Source organism: Pholcus phalangioides, unplaced genomic scaffold, assembly GCF_987345545.1.
Source record: "Pholcus phalangioides strain wild (caught in Gottingen) unplaced genomic scaffold, Ppha-v1.0 ptg000007l_1, whole genome shotgun sequence".
Lineage (NCBI taxonomy): Eukaryota > Metazoa > Arthropoda > Arachnida > Araneae > Pholcidae > Pholcus > Pholcus phalangioides.
The window spans coordinates 49,713,670-49,733,906 of record NW_028301600.1 but is presented as its reverse complement, the minus strand read 5'-3'; the positions used below and the strand labels follow the sequence as shown (position 1 = coordinate 49,733,906).

Below are 20,237 nucleotides of genomic sequence, written 5' to 3'. Positions count from 1 at the left end.
GCAGTAACTGCTCTACGGAAATATTGGACGTGGAAGAGGATTCGAAAAGGTCCAATGAATGTTAAAAACCTTCGGTGTATGATAATGAAATTTGAAACCACAGGATCGTTGGCTGATTGTCCTAGAAGAGGAAGAAAACCCATTTCTATAGACACAGTACAGGAGGTTTCGCTTCAGGTGGAAGAGGATAGAGCTTCAATCTCATGGTAGCACTAGTGTCAAGCACGTAGCACAGGCATTGCATAAGCCACATTCAACTGTCCATAAGATCATGCGAAAAATATCCTCCGATATTATCCATACAAACTTTCACTTGTGCAGCGGTTGATTCCACATGATTATGCTTGACTTCGGCTCTCACTTGCAGTTTCTAGCTCGCATTAAGGTCTATTCAGAATGGCTTAGAATATCCTCTGGACACAGGAAGCACATTTTCACTTGGGTGGTGCAGTCAATACTCACAACTGCCGAATTTGGGAAACAGAAAATCCACATGCTATCTTAGAGGTTCTGTTGCATTCACCAAAAGTGGCGATATGGTGTGGATTTACTACATTATTTATTCTCTGTCCCTACTTCTACGAGGAGTTATGTTCTACAGGTCTAGTCACATGTTCGATCACCGGGAAGCTATACGCATTGCTGTTACAGAGCGAAATTGTTCCGGCTCTAACAAGCATGTCACTACCTTGCAGACACAATCATTATCCAAAACGGAGTTCCTCTACACATTGCAGTGTGTTAAGAATATTCTTGAAACATATTTTACAGAAGAATGCTTCATCAGCCGGCACCTTCCCTAATTTATGGCCTCCCCGATCCCCGGACATTAATCCTAATGTACTTTTTGGCTTCGGGGACATTTGAAACATCTGGTACTTGTGACAATCCAAGAACTTTACCTGACCTTAAAAGCAGCATTTCATGCCATGTGCTGAACATTTCCCAGCACACACTTCGGTCAGTTGTGAAACATGCCATCTTGCGATTTCATATGGTATCTGAAAATGATGGCCATCATGTTTAACATGTTTTGTTGCAGTAACAATTGTAAAAGTGTTTAACAATTGTTAAAATTGTAAACGTTTGCGTTCGCCTATTCGTCATTTCTTAATAAAACGCCCTCTGGTGGTGACATGTGCATCTATTTTTCCCCCTTAAACAAATTCCCATCACTTCATGACAGGGTTGGCGCATGACAATTTTTGAGGGTTTAAACCGCAGTTTCATGTAATTGCATTGTCACATCAAAAACCTCAAAAATACTGCTTTTCAACATATAAATTCTCATTGAAAATACACGCATTGATTGCATGTAATGCTTAAAGGGACTATGCAACACATAAATATGATTTTAAAATAATCTTCTCTTCTCTACAGAATTATTTTGGACAACACATACATGTATATATACTTGTAAAATATACAATTTGTGTAGACCATAGCATAAAAACTACATAAGGATATGTAATGTATTCAAGATAATTTTCAACCTTCTAAAATTTCTTCAACTGTTTATATATATTAATATATATATTTTGTATATCAACATCTGCTCTACTTTTTTTTACAATAGATACGTGTTTAAAAAGTTCTTTCATGCTATATAATATATAATGTTGATTTTTGTTGTTATTAAATTATCTAGAAAATCCCAGATATTCAAAACAATATTCTTATTGTACATAGCATTAGAATATATCCAGTTATCCAAAAAATACTCTATAAATTATCCTAAAATAATTTTTCTCACTAAAAATATCATATTAGTTCATTATTAGCCAAAATTTTCCATTGTCACCACATTTTCTATTCTTGGGTTACATTCTTTAAATGGTAAATGTTTTTTTTTTCTTTTTTTTTCACATTCTTACCACATTTTCCTTGGGCTACACATTTTGATGTTCTATTTTTAGAAAATTCATGAATGGGGATTGCATCACACATGTAAATGTGGTGTATTGTCTCACAGGCTTTTGTTTATCCTTCACTGAGATACAGCAACAGTAGTGACTGCATTATCATGCTAGGGGGCAGATGGACCATCCAATAAAGACACCAGCTGCCCTTAGAGGACAAAGACCAGTGTACTAGAGAAAAGTCCAACTTTGATATTTGTTGTTTGAATTGTAAAGTAGTGATGATTAATATGGAAACCAGTTTCAGAAATTTCATTTGATATTTTTTTGTTTAGTGAAACTAATTTCTAAGAAATCATAAATATTTAGTCTATTATTAGTTTAAAATAAAATGAATAGTAATGGAAGGCCTCAGCATATAGCCTGGCAAAATTTTGATAAAGTAGAGAAAAATGGAAACACATATGCAAAATGTGGAGTTATGCGATGTAATCGTGTGGACAGGATGAAGACCAATATAGCTCCGTGTATTGGAAGGGGCAATGTTGTTGAACTAATACCTGATGCACAAAAAGCAACTACATCAACATCTACAGAGTCCACTGCTTCACAGCCTGTTATTTTGTTAGAATCAACAGAACCTGAAATTTTCACTCAAAAAAAAAAGAAGCAAAAAATTGATGACTTCATTGTGAAATCAAATTCTGCTGCAACTAAAAGAAATTGATTTATTCGTGGCAAAGTTTTTTTTTTTACGCCAATAATATTCCATTCAGCATTGTTGAAAATTCAAGTTTCAAAGATCTAGTTTCTGCTTTTTGACCTGGTTATACTACCCCAAATAGAAAAGCTTTGGCTCAGTCATTGCTTGATGAAGTTACAACAGAGGTTAAGCAAACTGCAAAAGACAATCTCAGTGGAAAAGCTGTAACTCTGATTGAAGACGAATGGAGCAATATTCATAACGATCCAGTCATAGCTACATATATGCATTCTGAAGGTAAATCCTATTTTCTTGAAGTTGTTGAGTGTGGTGCTATTATGAAAAATGCAGACTACCACAAACAAATAATTGATAATTCCATATGTTTGGCCCACAATAACAATTCTTGTGAAGTAAAGGCAGTTGTAACTAATAATGCAAAAGTGATGGAGAAAGTCGGGCAACTTTTGCTTCATGAGACTAACCAAAATTTAATAGCATATGGATGCTCTTCTTATTGGGTCAACTTACTCGGACAAGATATAACACCTGAAGCTGTGCTCAAACAGGTGGTTAAAATACAAAAATACTTTAGAAATCATCATTTGCTTCCGGAATGGCTTAATGAACATATGGGGTCAAAACTCCAATTACCTTGTGATATTCGATGTAAGAGTACACTTACTTGTCTTGAAACATTGATACACAATAAGCCATTTTTTCAGAAAATAGTGGAAGATCACGAAAATGGAATTGTTTTTTTACTCAACAATTATACTTATACACAAACAGTGCAAAGATCTTTCATTCCAACTCAAGCCAATAAGTGAAGAATATCGCATTGGATATTCTTCAAACAGATACAGCTACAATAGCTGACTCATGCTGTTTGGCTAAGCCTTCTCAAAGAAAGTGATCTTCAGCCTCATATTGAAAAAATACAAAACAGGATGAACCAGATTCTGAGACCATTTCATTATTTGGCATATATTTTGCACCCAAAATATAAAGGTGAAGGACTGACTGATATGTTAAGCAAACTGCTTAACATTGATTTGGCTTGCACATGGGCAACAGAAAATTAATGGTTGTTTGCCATGGCTAATTTCATATGAAGAGGAAAAACTCCTTTTCCACCTTCTTATTTCAGTGCAGCAGGAAGAATGACAAACCTTGTGATTTGGTGGAAAGGACTTTCTAAATGTAATGCTTTTTCAGCTGAGCCTGCATCTGAACTCATAGAACTAGCAATGCTTTTGCTGTCCAGTCCCGCCAGATCGGCCTCCATTGAAAGAGTATTTTCTAACTTTGGATTTGTCCATTCAAAACTAAGAAATCATTTAGGTGTAGAAAAACGTGCAAAATTAGTTACATGTTATAGGATGCTATGTGGTAAAAATGAACCATACTATTAATTATATATCTATTCCAGACATTTTGTGCCTCAAAAAATTTGAAATTGCAAATTATTTTTAATATTTTGTTTTAATTTTAATAAATTAATGTCTGAAAATGAAACATTTGTAATATATAAGTTTCTCATTATTAAGTTATATACCTATTCTATTCGAAAACCTCCCAAAGCATTCATTTAAGTTTGTGATGGTTTAAACCAGTTTTTGACGCTTGTCACGTCAAAAACACAACCCTGCTTCATAAAGTCCTCCACAAAATTTCACAATTTTCTGATGACTGGTTTCGCTAGTAGGCTACTTTAAAATAGAGTCTTTTAATTATGGAAGTCTTGTATTTTACCACCCACTAATGGACACTTCTCGTAAGCAGACAAAAATCTTATGTCCCATGGGTGTCCGTTTTCCAGAGGTTCTACTGTAAATATGCATAAAGACAGAGTGGTCGAAAGAAGGAATGGAAAAAACCAGTTCCTCTCATATTTTTTTCTCCTCCTTTTCTTCTATACATATAAAATAACATGTCCTGACTGACTGATTTATCATCACCGAGCCAGAACCCCTGAAGTTATGAATATGAAATTAGTTTTATTTTATAATATAGACTCACTAAGAAGGGATTTTTTAAAATTCAACCCCTAAAAGTGGACATATGGTGTTCAAAGGTTGTATGGAGAAATCATTGCTGAGCCGGAGTGCAGGTATAAATATGAAATTCGATCAGTAGCTTTATTTTATAATGTAGAGACTCACTAAGAAGGGATTTTGCAAAATTCATTACCTGAATGGGTCATACGGGGGAATTTTCCAATTATGAGATCTATGCGAGCAAAGCTGCGGGTAACAGCTAGTTTCATATATACCTATATATATACATATAACAATAATACTTAGTTTTCAAATAATTTTTATGAAAAATTACATGCCAATCATACTATTACAATAGAACCTCTCTAATCCAGACTTCTCTGGATCTAGGTGATTCTGGATTATGGATAGTTTTTGTGTTTATTTCCTTAGTTTTCATATTTAAAGCAGTAATAAAGACATTGGAAGGCAACAAAAAAATTTTGAGTTTTTATTAAAACTTTTATATGGGTTATTATTATTAAATTTTTATATTTTCTATCAGTATAATGGCCCTTCCTGTTGTAGTCATAGGCAAACAGATTTTCCTAAAGAGGGGAATCCTTATTTTGGGATTTCACAATATGGCAACTCTACCATCTCACATTTTAAGGAATGTAATATGAAAATAAATATGGAGTCATTGGATAATACAATGAAACCTGTATTAAAAAAAGGAACTACAAGAGACTGAAATTATTTCCCATTCCAGACAGGTTTTAGTTTTATAAAGGTGCACACAAAAATATTTGCAGTGATTTATTTCTGTAATTTTGCAAAACTTAAATTTTGACAATATCGCCCTAACTATGGTAAGTAAGCCAACGAGCATAAAACAGAGACATGCATATTGTTATTTTGAATTTTTTCATGTTTGCTGTTTCAAATGAAACTTCATATTTAACATAAACTTTATTTTATGAACTTCATATTTAATGCGCTAACAGTTAAACTTCAATATAAAACATTATACTGAATAGTAACTTTTTAAAGATAATGACAATGAAAACCACCAATAACGTTTGTGAAAGAAAGATTACACATATCTGTAACACTCTAATTTTGCTATTCTCTTGCCATACGACCTACTTTTATGTTTTTAAATCCAAAACGTGTTTCTTGCAGCTGATCCCCATCGCCACACTGAATGAAATGCTAAAACACGGTATCACTAAATTGTGAACAATAATTCAGTCTCTCTCACCTATTCCTCTCCCAAACTAGTTTAAATGGAAATTATCAACCTTTTTCCAAAAAACACCGGAGCGTTTTCTAATAAAAGACACCATTTCCATCGTAGATGCAATGCTAAACAGACTTTTACTAAACTTTAAAATAGTATATCCACTTTTATACCCAAGCTCAACCCATTACCTGTAGAACCAGTTCAGCTAAATAATGAGCATTCATAGTTTTTCCAAGTAAAAGAAGTAATAAGAGAAGCAAAAGAAAGACCAGTATGGCTTAACTTTCTCCTATCCAAATGACAAAAACTTGTACTTGGCCAAAAGTTCTTTTAATTTTTGCAGGTTTTTTAATCTAAAAAGAAACTAAATATGCGTTCCATTTCCACGTTACACAGTTTTCGTCTTAAAGAGGTTTCCCGTAATTGAAAAACCATTAATAATCCAATAGACTATTTTTCTGTTCCATTCAAGACCAGTTTTCATCTCATACAGTTTCCATCTTAAACAGGTTTCACAGTACTATCAATGACTGATAAGTAAATATTATTTTAATAATGTTAATAAAAGTTTTTTGTAAAACATGTATACACATGAGTGTGTAACTATTTTCACATAAGCATCTTAATGAGGAAGCTTTGACCTCACCTTGAAATGATATTCAAGTTTTACCAAGAAAGGAAAGCTGACAGCTTGCAAAATTTTCTTTTCATTGAGGGTATGTTCCACTTGTTTTAGTTTCACAACCTATAGTAAAAACAGAAAGTTTACCAAAAAAGTCATAAGGAATAAAATAGAAAAATGCTATATGTACAACCTATATTGAACAATGGACTGTAATAATTACACAGGAACTATGTAGTTAACCAGGGGGGCGTATGCAAGATCAACCTTTGAAAGAGACACAAAGAATCTCTTCCAGAGAAATGATAAACTAAACAATTTTTAGTCAACCTTTTGATTGCATGTAGTTTTAGAAATTAAATATCAGTTTGATTCACAGGGGCACCCAGTGAATGATGAGGAAAAAAAATTCAATAAAAAAATAGAAAATTTTAATTTCCTTCAAGAGAAACCCACTTTCACTCAAAAGAGACCTGGATTTTGCCAGCAATGGGTTAAGTAGAATAGAGTGGCATTACTGGTCTTACGAACAATACATTCAAGTTTTTTTTAAAGAAAGTATAGTCATTTCTTTTAACTTTTTCAAAGTTTGCTGCATATTTGAATTGGTCAGTATAAAAATATTGAAAAAATATTTAAAAAAATTCAATTTCCCAAACAACATGATGTATCAACTCAAAGGCAACTGAAGGTTGTGCACCTGTTTTCAGAAATAAATAACTATGAGCCACTAAAGTTGATAAAAAGGAAACTTTTTTCAACCAGGGTATAAAAAAAATCACAGTTTTTTTTATTTATATCGACTGACTGTTTCTTAATTAAAACAAATCTTGTTAATCATTAACCAGTCATCTGGCCAATTAATTTCTCTCTTTTCTCCCCTTTTTTTCTTTGTTCAAAGGTTTGAAGCTAATAAAATGTACTTTCCTGATTAAAATTTTTCATGAATACGTTGAAACTGACTTCACCCATCATATTCTTAACTGTGTATTTAAATTACCAAAACATATATATATACACACACATAACAATTGAAATAATTACTTATTAGTTTTCAAAAACAACGAAATGAAATTAGACTAATAATCTTCATGACAGTATATGCTGTTGTAGCCAGATGACTAGGTTAGAAAAATATATATTTTTAATCAATCTCAAATTTAATTCAGCATTAATGAATAAACTAAAAACAAACAATAAACTAACTGCAAGCAAAAATATTAACACCAAAAATTTGTGTTTATGTAACATGAAAGTTTGAGCCCAAATTAATTTCATGAATTAACATTTTTCTTTAAAACCATGCTTTTATTCATGAGGGTTCCCTTCTTAAAGTAAGTGCCTGGTGGCAGCTCAGTATCACACACACGTGGTGCAAGTTTTTTGATTCACCTGATGTACAACCAAAGGGTCATTGAGTATCAACTGAATGAAAAACATTCTATTGACAAAATTGTTTCTTGTGCAATTAATGGATGCATTTATTATGATATTTGCAATGATATATGCTATTTGCTATGATATGATATTTGATATATGATATTTGCTATGATATATGCAATTATTATGATTGCCGCTGTGGTGGTCGAGTGGTTATAGTGACGGACTCGTGATGCGAGTATCCGGGTTCGAACCCCACAGTGGTGGTCGGCTGAAGTTGGTTTTCTGTGGTTCCCAACTTCAAGGCGCAAATGCGAGCCGATCTCCCCGTTAAAAAGTCTCGCCACAGAGAGCAACAGTCCTACAACGATAAATCATTCAATCATAACACTTCACTCATAGTTAGTAAAACTGGGGGCAGATGACAGCACTACACATAACAAGCATTACACAGAAACAAACTTTACGTCAGGTTGCACTACACGTACACGCACATTCCCGCATGTACCGATTCGTTGGGGGGTTCCGCGGGGGGGGGGGGGGGGTGCATGTGTGGTGTAGCAGTAGTAGGTAGGGGCTCGGGGATCCATGATGTTCTTAAGTCAGCCACCTCGTTGGGCAATTTGCCTGTTGTGGCGTTGTATTTGTATTGTATTGTATTGTATATGTTTCAGACTTGCATGATGTTGCTTGATAATTTACACATTTTTATTGATATGCAGACATGAGTTTTGGTAAAAAAACAAGCAGACTCTAGACTTTTCCACTTTTCACACTAAAATTTCAAGTCCAACTGTATTTATGTTGGTACAACATCTATTATTATTTTAAATCAGTATACAAAAACTAGGTTCCCTATTTTTTTTATCAGGGGAACCCTAGTGCCTTATTGTAATGTATTGCAAATACTTAATGCAATTATATCCAAGTTTGGCTTCCTTTATTTTTCTGCAATTTCTTCCATGCAACAAAATCTAGAAATAGAACAGCTATCTTTCTGCACTACATCTCGGGATTAGGTTCAAGTCTATATTTACCAGATCTATATTTTTTTTAAATCAATTTTACTACATTTCAATAACATGCATTTTTATGCATTAATTCAAATTAACATTTCAATAACTTATACTAAGTCTTTTACTTCAATATCATTGAATGTAAATAAAGGAAAAATGAAATTTAAATTTCATTATTTAAATTAATAATTTTTTTTAAATAAAGCAATTTTAATCATAATTTAAATTGGCATACCCTGTTTTCAACTATAGAGACTACTTCACCAATCACTAACTCTGGCCATATCGTTATATTGCAATTTACTGCTGTTTGTGTGTAGCTGTTGTATTTCATATTATTCTTTTTCTCTGTATCGCCACTAGATGGCACCGCTTACACAATTTTTATCTATGTTATTTTTCTCGCCTTTTGAGGCAGATGTTATCTTGTATCGGCTCGAGTCAGTCGTACCTTTGCTTCATCTCATTAATAAACGTTTTTTTATTATAATTTAAACCTTTGCATTCTCCGTATATAACGGCGCGTTCGTCGTTCGTATACAACTGCCATTAATGAGATGGGTTAGAAATGAAGGCGCTGTCTATTGGTAGTCACCCCAAGTTCGTTAGGGGAAATATCTTATCTATATCCTCCCTCGGGTTTGAACCAGGACCGTGACAGGAACCTTCACGGTGGTAAATGAGCATCTTACCACCACGCCACTCGGGCGTAACCATAGAGACTGGTTAAATATAGGTCTGACTATAGATGTGCTACAAAGCCATTTTTTGAACCTCTAAATCATTTGCATCATGCAAGAAATTAAATAACAGACTAGGAGAGTGTTTTTTTTTTCTGTCACTTTCACCAATATCCTTTCTCATTCAAGTTTTGGAAAATTCATAAGATATATTCAGTGTATTTCAGTTCTGAACCATGTTATATGCTTCATCAAAACTAACACACATCATCACTTGGAACCAGGTTACGCGTTGCTGATTGCCATTGCACCCAATCGTGACAAAATGTTTCATTTGGCAAATAAATAAAAGATCAAATTCACTAAATTGTGAGTGTCCATTCAACCTCTTGATGGTCGATTTGGCTATTAAATGCAGTTGTTTTGGAATTCACATTTTATGACGGATCAATTTGGCTAAGGTTCTCTCTCATTTGGCTACAACTTTTTCCATTTGATTAGCTACAAAGTCAGGGGGAAACCCTGCTTGGAACATAACATTGATAATAAAACTTTACATTGATTGCACATTTTACCCATATGTTGCCTTATTTGTTTTTCTCACAACTGCAAACAAGGTGCAGAACTAGCATACAAGAATAAAAAGATAGTGTATGATAATATTACAGTAGTTAGCACTAGAACGGTAGGAGCAGTCATTTTGATGGTTTGATTTTGAAAACGCTATAATCTTGACAGTATTTAACGTACATGCTCCATGTTTGGTGACTTTTCATTATTTATGTACTTCTGTGTATAAAAACTTGAAACCATTGAAGGTTTTGTTCAGGAGATATTGACATTTATAACTAGAAACATTTCATGACTCCTCATGCCACCATCTGCTTTGAAAGCTTCCTAGGAAAATAGGTTCATTCAGTGTGTAGAAATGACTCTTAGAAAAAGGATGTATTAGAGCAAAGTAGTCCAATTTTATCAGTGCTGAATGATGTTTCAGACAATAAATCTGAGGCTGAGGAGACTAACGATGTAAACTCTGACGACAAAAACCATAATTTTCTGCTAAATTTACTCGAAAGAGAAAGTAGTGATTCTGGGAGTGACTGGTCTGAATCAGATAATACTGATAAAAAAGAAAGACTAAGATTTTTTTTTTAGGTGTATATTCTTCATAAACATTTGTGGTATGAAATTTTAATAGTGCCCTAGTTTTTTGATAGTGCGAATTTATGGTGGCATAATAGTATATTGTATATTATCCATAGCGTGCACGAACAACTAAATAATGCGAACAAAAAGACTGTTATATACATATAAAAAGGTGTACTGTACATCACCAAAATGGAGCAATGTACGATGTGATGTAAATGCAATGTTTACCTATCTTTTTCCATGGTAAATCTTGTCCACAGTTGCCCTCTAAAAATTTTCATATTTATTGTTGGAAAGTCATTTTATGGACACCCTGTATGTTTAAGAAAAGGCAAATTTTTTCAAAATTAACAAATTAGCCATATGGGAAAATGCTTGTTTTTTATTGCAAAAATTTAGTGTGATTCAATATATTGCACTAAAAAGAAGCAGCAGTCAAAATGACTGCCATCAGCCCTTTTAGGTATAATGTATAGACCGGCCCTTCTAGTGTTAATAAATAATTCATTCAAGGAACTCGTGACAAATGCTGAAACAAACAGGTAGAGAACTCATCCAATAAGTCATCTACCAGGGTTTATTGCAGTGGTTTCCAAACATTTGTTACTCGTATCTGGCACTAGCTATACTTACAAGCATTAACCTTTTGAATAGTGTTAGAATAAATAATTGTGCACAAAATATTTCTTTAATTAATAACAATATCTTACAATTGAGACATTTAAATGCAGTAATTAAATATGTCAATTAAATTGATCATGACTTATTTTTTTCTTTTCAATATGGTCAACTCCACTAACTTTTGTTTACTTATAGTTGCAAAGTTAAAATTTACTTTCACACTTGCAGGAAGTCTAAAATGATACATCACATACAGAACACTATTGAGGACTTTATAAAATTTTGAAATGCAGAGAAATTAAAAAAAAAATAAAGCTTAAGAAATAAAAGAATGTAACAGGTGCAATAAAAACACCATAACATGACTGTTACACCCTATTTTGTAGGTTAAAAATAAAGTTGTTATAATAAATCCATTTTTTTAATCTGCCTGAGAAGTGGGGGAACTACCCTTCCAACAACAACTTCATATACACTGTCAAGTATTCAATGCTTAAAGCAGATAAACATCAGACAATGAGCTGCACCTGTCCGAGATAAGAATCCAGAGGATGTAAAAAACAGAGAGGTGTCCAAGGTATAGAGTATTGTGGACATGCTTTGATATGGAATTACAGTCGGTTCCATTCAAAATCGTCCAATGTACGGAGGTGTCCAAAGTAGCAGGTTATACTGTATTATGTTACTTGTGTTTGAGCTAAACATGGCTCTACAGAGGAATTTGGAATAAATTTATTAAATTACCTACTAATACTCATTAGTATGTAATTTAATTTTATAACACATTTTCTTAAATACACACACAGCTTAGTTGCTTACTTGGAAAAATTATTAAAAAACTTTTTTTTTTTTTTTCAAAAACAATATGCAGTACACATATTGTACTGCATATTGCGTACAGCCGCTGTGGTGGTCGAGTGGTTATAGTGCCGGACTCATGATGCGAGGATCCGGGTTTGAACCCCACAGTGGTGGTCGGCTGAAGTTGGTTTTCTGTGGTTCCCAACTTCAAGGCGCAAATGCGAGTCGATCTCCCAGTTGAAAAGTCTCACCACAGAGAGCAACAGTCCTACAACGGTAAATCATTCAACCATAACACTTCATTCTTAGTTAGTAAAACTGGGGACAGATGACAGCACTACACATAACAAGCATTACACAGGAACAAACTTTACGTCAGGTTGCACTACACGTACACACACATTCCCGCATGTACCGATTCGTTGGGGGGTTCCGCGGGGGGGGGGGGGTGCATGTGTGGTGTGGCAGTAGTAGGTAGGGGCTCGGGGATCCATGATGTTCTTAAGTCAGCCACCTCGTTGGGCAATTTGCCTGTTGTGGCGTTGTATTTGTATTTGTACATCAATAGCATCAGAACATCATGACACCCTCTGCATAACTTCATGATGTCCCTAGGAGATGCGATCTTTGAGACCTATCGTAGCTTATTCACCTGGCCATCAATGAATAAGCTACAACTCAATATTTATAAATCAGTTTGCATACTTTTCAGACCTCTGCAAAAGCCGTTGGACACTGCCATTGCCAATAAAATTCAAACAGGTTGAGTTAAAGCTTGTTGATTTGGTTAAATACCTCAGAGTTTTAATTGATGAGCATCTTTCATGGTCTAACCATATACTAGAAGTTAACAAATCATTAAACTCAAAGATACACATTAAGTCAAGGATACACAGTTAGTTGAATTTTGGAACGCTCTGATGATGGCCGCGCTTGTTGTTGTCAGGGAAGATTGTTTTAGTATTATTTTATTTTGTAATCTTTGTAGTCCTGGCATATACATTTTAAATTAAAGATATTTTTATAAAAGATATATATATATATATATATATATATCTCGTGTGCGCGCATCACTCCTCCTGCCATCCACATACCTATAACTGGTTACTCCAAACCTGATTTATTTGAAAGTCTCAAATATTTTTATACTGCGCTACCGATATATTTTTGATATTTTTTTATTCTTCACAAATCTCACTATGGATCAGGAACCACATGGCATGAATCAAGTAGCTGTCAAATCTGCCCAGTTCTGGTGTTCAAATCCATCTGTGGGATTCCTGCAACTCGAGTCGCAATTCACTCTCGCTGGAGTGACAGCGGAGATCACAAAATTCCATCATGTCGTGGCAGCATTGGCACCAGAGGAATTGGCCATGGTTAGCGACATGCTTGTTAGTCCTCCTACTGTGACGCCATACACAGCTCTGAAAGATCACTTGTGTGCACAGTACGCAAATACAGAGGCTCAGCATCACAAGAACTTGATTTCCAGCATGCAGTTGGGCATCAAGAAACCCTCTCGGCTGCTTCTCGAAATACAGACCAAAGCATCTGCTCCCATTGGAGACAACCCCCAAAAGACTTTGTTCTCGCAACGCTGGCCAACTCATGTCCAGCAAATATTGGCGATCTCTGATGAAACACCGGACAAACTAGCAGACCTGGTAGATGGAATCCTCACGGCATCTGACAACATTACCATCCAAGCAATATCATTGTCTGACCATCAGCTAAAGGACATGCTGCACCAAATCACTTAGTGTTTGGACTGTTTAGTTCAGTCCCTGCTTCAACAACAGAACTTTCGTCGCCATTCCAGATCATGATCTCGCAGCCGAAATCATAATTTCACCAAGGGACAGTGCTGGTATCACAGACGCACAATGCCCATAAATGCTCCAAGCTGTGCAACTTCAACCAGAACACATTGGGTTGCAGCAAATCCGTCATTCAGCAACTGGAACATTCATATACGTCCTCTGGCCTGCATTTTCTAATAGATACTGGTGCCAATGTATCTGTAATGCCACTAAACAAAGAAGGTTCCTGACATCAACCGAACAAGCTTCAGTTATTTGCTGCTAACAGGACTGTCAATAACACATTTGGTCAGTGACTGTTAAAGCTTGACCTAGGACCCCATCATGCATTTCATTGTTCGTTTATCGTTGCTGCAGTTTCACGTCCAATCATCGGATCTGACTTTCTGCTACATTTCAGACTGCTTATAGATGTTCAGCGTGGTCAATTAATTGATCCACTGGTACGTGCAGACGTACCATCTCCAGCAGTGAAATACATCCGGGACAATAGCGAATTTCATCAAATTCTCACAAAGTTCCCCGAACTGACAGACTGTAGCAATATGTTAAATGCTGTTAAGCATGAGGCCTAACACTGCATTGAGACCAAAGGCCTCCCAGTTGCATCAAAACCTTGCAGGCTACCACCAAACAGTGTAGCTGTGCCAAGCTGTGTGCAGCCAAGAGGGAATTTGATTTCTAGTTGCCCAAGGAGTTTGCCAAACATCTGAAAGTTGTTTGGCATGCCCACTGCACATATTAAAAAGTGCAACAGAGATTGGTGACCATGCGGTGACTAAAGTAGACTGAATGCTGCAACTATCCCTGACAGATATCCCGTTACACACATCCAGGACAGTCTCTAGGTGCTAGAGGAGAAACAAATATTTTCCCCCCTAGATCTCGCAAAAGCTTTTCATCAAATCCCTGTGAGACAAGAGGATATTTCGAAAATAGCCGTAACATCATTTGGGCTGTTTGAATTTTTCTTCATGGCGTTCGGATTGTCGAATGCAGCAGCAATATTCCAGAGATTTATATATATGGTGCTGCAGGGTTTTATCTTTTGTGTACCGTATTTCGACGATGTTCTCATGGCATCTACAAATGCTGAAGAGCAAAATGAACATTTGTGTTAAGTATTCGAACGCTTTTTCGAATTTGGAGTTTGCCTCAACGCTGCCAAATATGTTCTGGAGCAACCATCAGTTCAATTTTTGAATCATGTGAGCTCTGCAACCGGCGTTGCACCTCTTCCAGAGAAAGTGTCGTCATCGCAGAATACCCAAAGCCAGACAAAAATCAAAGAGCCCAACGATTTTTGGCCTTCCTGAATTTTTATCTTCGCTTCATTCCAAAAGCAGCAGAGATGCAGGCACTCCTGCGTAAATTTCTTGAGAGTGCCAAGAAAAATGATAAGAGGAAGATTGCTTGGTCCAAAGAAGCTGATGAAGAATTCCTGAAACGAGGGATCTGGCAGATGCAACAGCTTTGTTGTTTCCAGTGGTAGGGGCATCTTCGGCAATTTTGGTAGATGATTTCGATGTCACCATGGGTGCAACTTTGTAACATGTGTCAGGATCTTGGCAGCCACTTGGGTTCTACTCCAAGAAGTTATCTCCTGCAAAAAAGAATTACAGTTTACAGTGCCTATGATCGAGAGCTGTTGCAGCTTACTCTGCTATCAAATATTTCAGGCACATGGTTGAAGGCCATCCATTCATCCTGTACACGGATCAGAAGCCTCTCATATATGCCTTCAGCCAGACTGCTGACAAGTGCTCACCTCATCAGCTTCAACACATCGATTTCATTGGTCAGTTTACTACTGACATCCGACACATCAAGGGTGCAGAAAATGTTGTGGCGGATGCATTGTCTCAGATATCCATATCTTCCATAGAAACACCATCACCAACCAACTTCAAACGAATGGCAGAGGAACAACTCAAAGATTAGGACATTCAGCAACTACTCACCAATCTTTCATCGACTTCCTTGAAAATCCAGTCGCTTCCTGTTGATGAATCAAAACTTCAGCTGTACTGTGATGTCTCTACAGGTCACATGCATAGGGAAATCTACACTGCCTTGTATGGACTGCCACATCCTGGAATAAAGGCCTCTGTGAAACTGGTACAAGAGCGTTTCGTGTGGCCCGCAATGAAGGCTGACATGTCCTCTTTGGTACGTACAGGCATTAACTGTCAGAAGTCTAAAGTGAGTCAGCATACAAACAGCCTACATGGAGAATTTTCACCACCTGATGCCAGGTTTGAACAAGTTCACATTAATATTGTAGGCCCATTGCCTCCATCAGAAGGCTACAAATGTTGTCTCACCTGCGTGGATCGCTTCTCTAAATGGCCTGAAGCCTTCCCTATGCCGGATACCTCTGCTGACACTGTGCCCAAGGTTTTCTATGCTGGATGAGTTTCTCGGTTCGGTTCACCTAACAGAATCACCTCAGATCAAGGTGTCCAGTTCGAGTCCTTTTTGTTCAAAGCTCTAACCAAGTTCTTGGGAACCAATCACCAGAGGACCACATCATATCATCCAGAGGCATATGGTTACGTAAAAGGCTTTCATGGAGACATTAAGTTTGCCATCAAGGCTAATGCAACTAATCATTGGATAATGGTACTTCCTATGATTCTATTGGGTTTTCGAGCCGCCTGGAAGAAGGACTTGCAAGTTACAACTGCAGAAATGGTGTATGATGCACCTATATGACTTCCAGGAGATTTTTTCGTACCTAGTCGTCATCACCTAGATGCATCAAGCTTTGTTTATCAGTTAAAGACCACCATGAAAAAATAAAGCCCAAGACAGACTGTTCGCCATGGAAAATGCACTGTTTTTGACAGCAAGGACCTGCTGTCATGCTCGTATCAGGGTTTAAGCTACGATTGAATTTTTTGCAAAATGCAAAAGAAAATCTTAGAATGCAAAAGAACTAGTAACCACTTTCGCAAAAAATGTATACAGGAGGTACGAAACAAGAAGACATCTAATGATAAATGATTAGCATTGTAGCATTTTGCTTAAGCTTTCCCCCCCCCCCATTTTTGATTTTTTGCTAAAGGATTTTTTTTTATCTGGCTTAAACCCCTAGGTTCAGGTTGCCCTGCAAATAGTTCTCTCGCTATTGTTGGCGGGGGACTACCTGTGGGGAATCGGTCAAAGCTGTCCACGGAATCAAGGTCGTCAAGGATACACTTGGGTTTTGGAAAGCGCTGATGATGGCCGCGCTTGTTGTTGTCAGGGAAGATTGTTTTCGTATTATTTTATTTTGTAATCTTTGTAGTCCTGGCATATACATTTTAAATTAAACACATTTTTATAAAAGATATCTCGTCACTCCTACTGCCATCCATATACCAATAGCTATTTTCATCAGTTCTAGAAAAGTAAATTACCAAAATTAAAATAATGGAATGTTCTACTGCATGAACCGACACATCACATAAATTTTTAAATATTCATCGTGAATAATGTAAATTAAATTCATGTTACCTTTTGTTTGTCTAGAATTTTCATAGCATAATAATCTTTACATGATTTGTGCTGCACAAGCATGACACGGCCAAATGAACCTGTACCCAGAGTTTTGATTCTTTCAAAATCTTCCAAGCATGCTGTGTTCTATGGAGGTACACATGAAAAAATATCAATTAACAAGCCATGTAAAATATTGAAGTTGAAACTGATTCTTTACAATCATGATAATATAAAAAAATACATTGTGTTTTTTCCAAGTAATAAATAATTTCAGAATACACTCCCTGATAATAGGGTTCATTCAAGATGATAGTGTAGCCACTGATAATAGATGTAATCCATATACACTAGGCTCCATAAATTGAGGAAAAAATAGACAAATTAATACAAAATTTGTGATTTATTGTTAAGAAAATTATGTTGCACAAAACTATAAGTTGTCAAGTAATGCACAGTAGCATGAAAATGCATATTTGAGAAAGGTTATAATTTCTACTGAGATATTGAAATGACATTTCAGATAGTTAAGTGCCAATACTTGGGACAATTTTAAACTTTGCACTGAAAAATCAACCCCTGAATGAATGAAACATGAAAATTAAAAAAAAAACTTGTATACTAAAGGGTGTCTAGGCAGCACCTCCTAGGGATAGAAGGCCTCCACACAGGTTGGCAAGTTTATCTGTGATGTCATGAGCATAGTCCGATATGACAATCTAGCAAGTTTGTCACATTTCTGGTAGATTATCTGGGTTGGCTCACAAATACTGCACTGTGATTGGATATGGGGCATAGAAATCATCAACCAGGCCAGGCCTTCTATCTCTAGGAGGTGCTGGTCTAGGCCCTTTGTACTGATAATTAGAAAATTTTAGGAGTACATTTAATAGGCCTACCTAAAAACAAATAAAATGCCATTTGTCCAAATTTAGGCACAGGTACCCAACTTGAGACAGTACAGTTTTTGTGTGTTCGTTTCATGTTTAAGTGCCTTAGTTTTAACTTTGGACCGATTAAATCTTTTTAGAAAAAAATCCTAAGACTATACCAGACTAATAACAGTTCAGAAATAAAAAACACCTAAAATAATGTCACAACTTTTATGACAGAATCACAGAGTAAGTGAAATTAAACAGATAATGGAAGAACCAGTGGAGTAGGATTTCTCATTCATAAAAAGTGAAAAAATCACATCATTGAGTTGGATAGTACATCTGATAGAGTTGCAAAGTTGGTTATGCAAATATCAAGTAGATACCGGATACAGATTATACAAGTCTATGCACCAACAACAAGATAAAGCAACAGATATTTTGAGATACAGTTTTTGGGGAGAGAACTAATTTTCAAAGTTGGTATAAATGTGAAAATTGCGTAACTAAGTTCTGACGCAGCCACTTGAATGGCACATAAGTATAATCGTTTATTAATTGCTTGAAAATGATGTTTCATATCACCTCATTGACAAACTTTTATTCTGCACCCCTCTACTTCTAGGATTACATATACAGTACTATCAGCACTCCAAAGAATGTCAATGAATGGTCAACAAATCTTTTTCAGCTGTTTAATCACAGCATCTTTGTATGAAAAGTCTTGGGACAAAATTTCCGGTCTTTACAGTTACTCCATTTTGGTTTGGCATCAGGGCAAGCTGTCGACACTGCTGCTGATTGCCTGTTTAGTGCTTTGAAGGGGTGTTTTTTCTAAACTTATCTAGGCAGGGGTGGAACTTGGGAGTGCTGGTAACCCAGGTGTCAGACGAGAGGGGGGCACAAATTTCACACTTTAACCTCTCCCTGAACATTGAAAGGGAGTGGCTAAATGGGTGCTTACCCCACTGACCCCGCACCTGGTTGTGGCCCAATACCGTATCTCTGTCAACAATCAGTCAACCAGCCTATCATCAAAGTTTAGGGCTTTTGAAGAGACAATATGCAATGAAAAACAACTATAGCAACACATTTTTGTAATACACAATAATTGCATTGATTCAATGCATAGAAATGATCATTTTCTCAACATTTGGCATTTGAGTGAGAACGTCAAGTAATTGAAGTTTTTGAGCATTATAAATGTCCTATTGTCACCTTTTTTGCTCCCGATCTCGTCTGAGAGGGACTCCGGTCAAGAACCACATGAAGGTCTTGAAGAAAGGCATTGAACTACTTTTTCTTCCAATTATTTTTTGTTTAATGTTAAAAGAAAAACGTAAGGTGAATTTCCCACAAGTGACTATCATTGTATGTGGGCGAGTTCACCAAAAATTTCAAGATTCCCACCCCCAGTAACACATAATCACTCTCAAGCCCCGTTCACATGTGCAAGATTGGGGGTCGCTTTGGTGATAATTACCGGCATGGCAACTTTTTTCCCCTTGTAGGGAAGAAAAAGGTGGGAGAGAAGCTCATCAAAAAAAGCCCATCTTTCTTGGGGTGGATTGGAGGTCGACACCGACCTTCTCTCCCATAATCCTTTGCACCGCGAAAACTGCTATAAATTCCTTCGTCAACCATCTTGAATTAATCACTTCCGTTCAACCTACGTAACCAGTGACGACTTCCGGAAAGAAGAGGTGGGATTACCGGCATAAACTTAACGTCTTGTGAACGGTTTGTAGCGAAAATCCCCGTTACCAGGAACTTCCTGGGATGTTTTATTGTACATGTGAATGGGGCTTATATGTCCAATCAGTGTTGGTCATGTAACATCATTATGACAAGCAAACATTTATCATGTTTCAGGAAAAACCTGACATGGTTAATTGCTAAAAAATGACTGTCCTTTCACTTTTATGTTTTTGCTTAAGTTGGAATTTTTCGCCCCTCTGAGACCACGATATCAGAGTTTGTGATCTTTCATCAGAGGAAAA

The 20,237-nt window shown here is 36.2% G+C and overlaps 1 protein-coding gene across 4 annotated transcripts in view; it reads right to left on the bottom strand.

Moving 5' to 3' along the window:
- The window catches only part of Pka-C1 (Protein kinase, cAMP-dependent, catalytic subunit 1), a 131,978-nt gene that overhangs the window by 94,654 nt on the left and 17,087 nt on the right, over positions 1-20,237 (bottom strand). For all 4 annotated transcript variants that reach the window (XM_089233435.1, XM_089233434.1, XM_089233436.1 and 1 more), the window contains exons 3-4: positions 17,381-17,509; positions 6,434-6,532 (exon numbers count right to left, since the gene is read on the bottom strand). In XM_089233435.1, the coding sequence (XP_089089561.1) occupies positions 6,434-6,532; positions 17,381-17,509 (228 nt within the window). The remainder of the gene's footprint in view (positions 1-6,433; positions 6,533-17,380; positions 17,510-20,237) is intronic.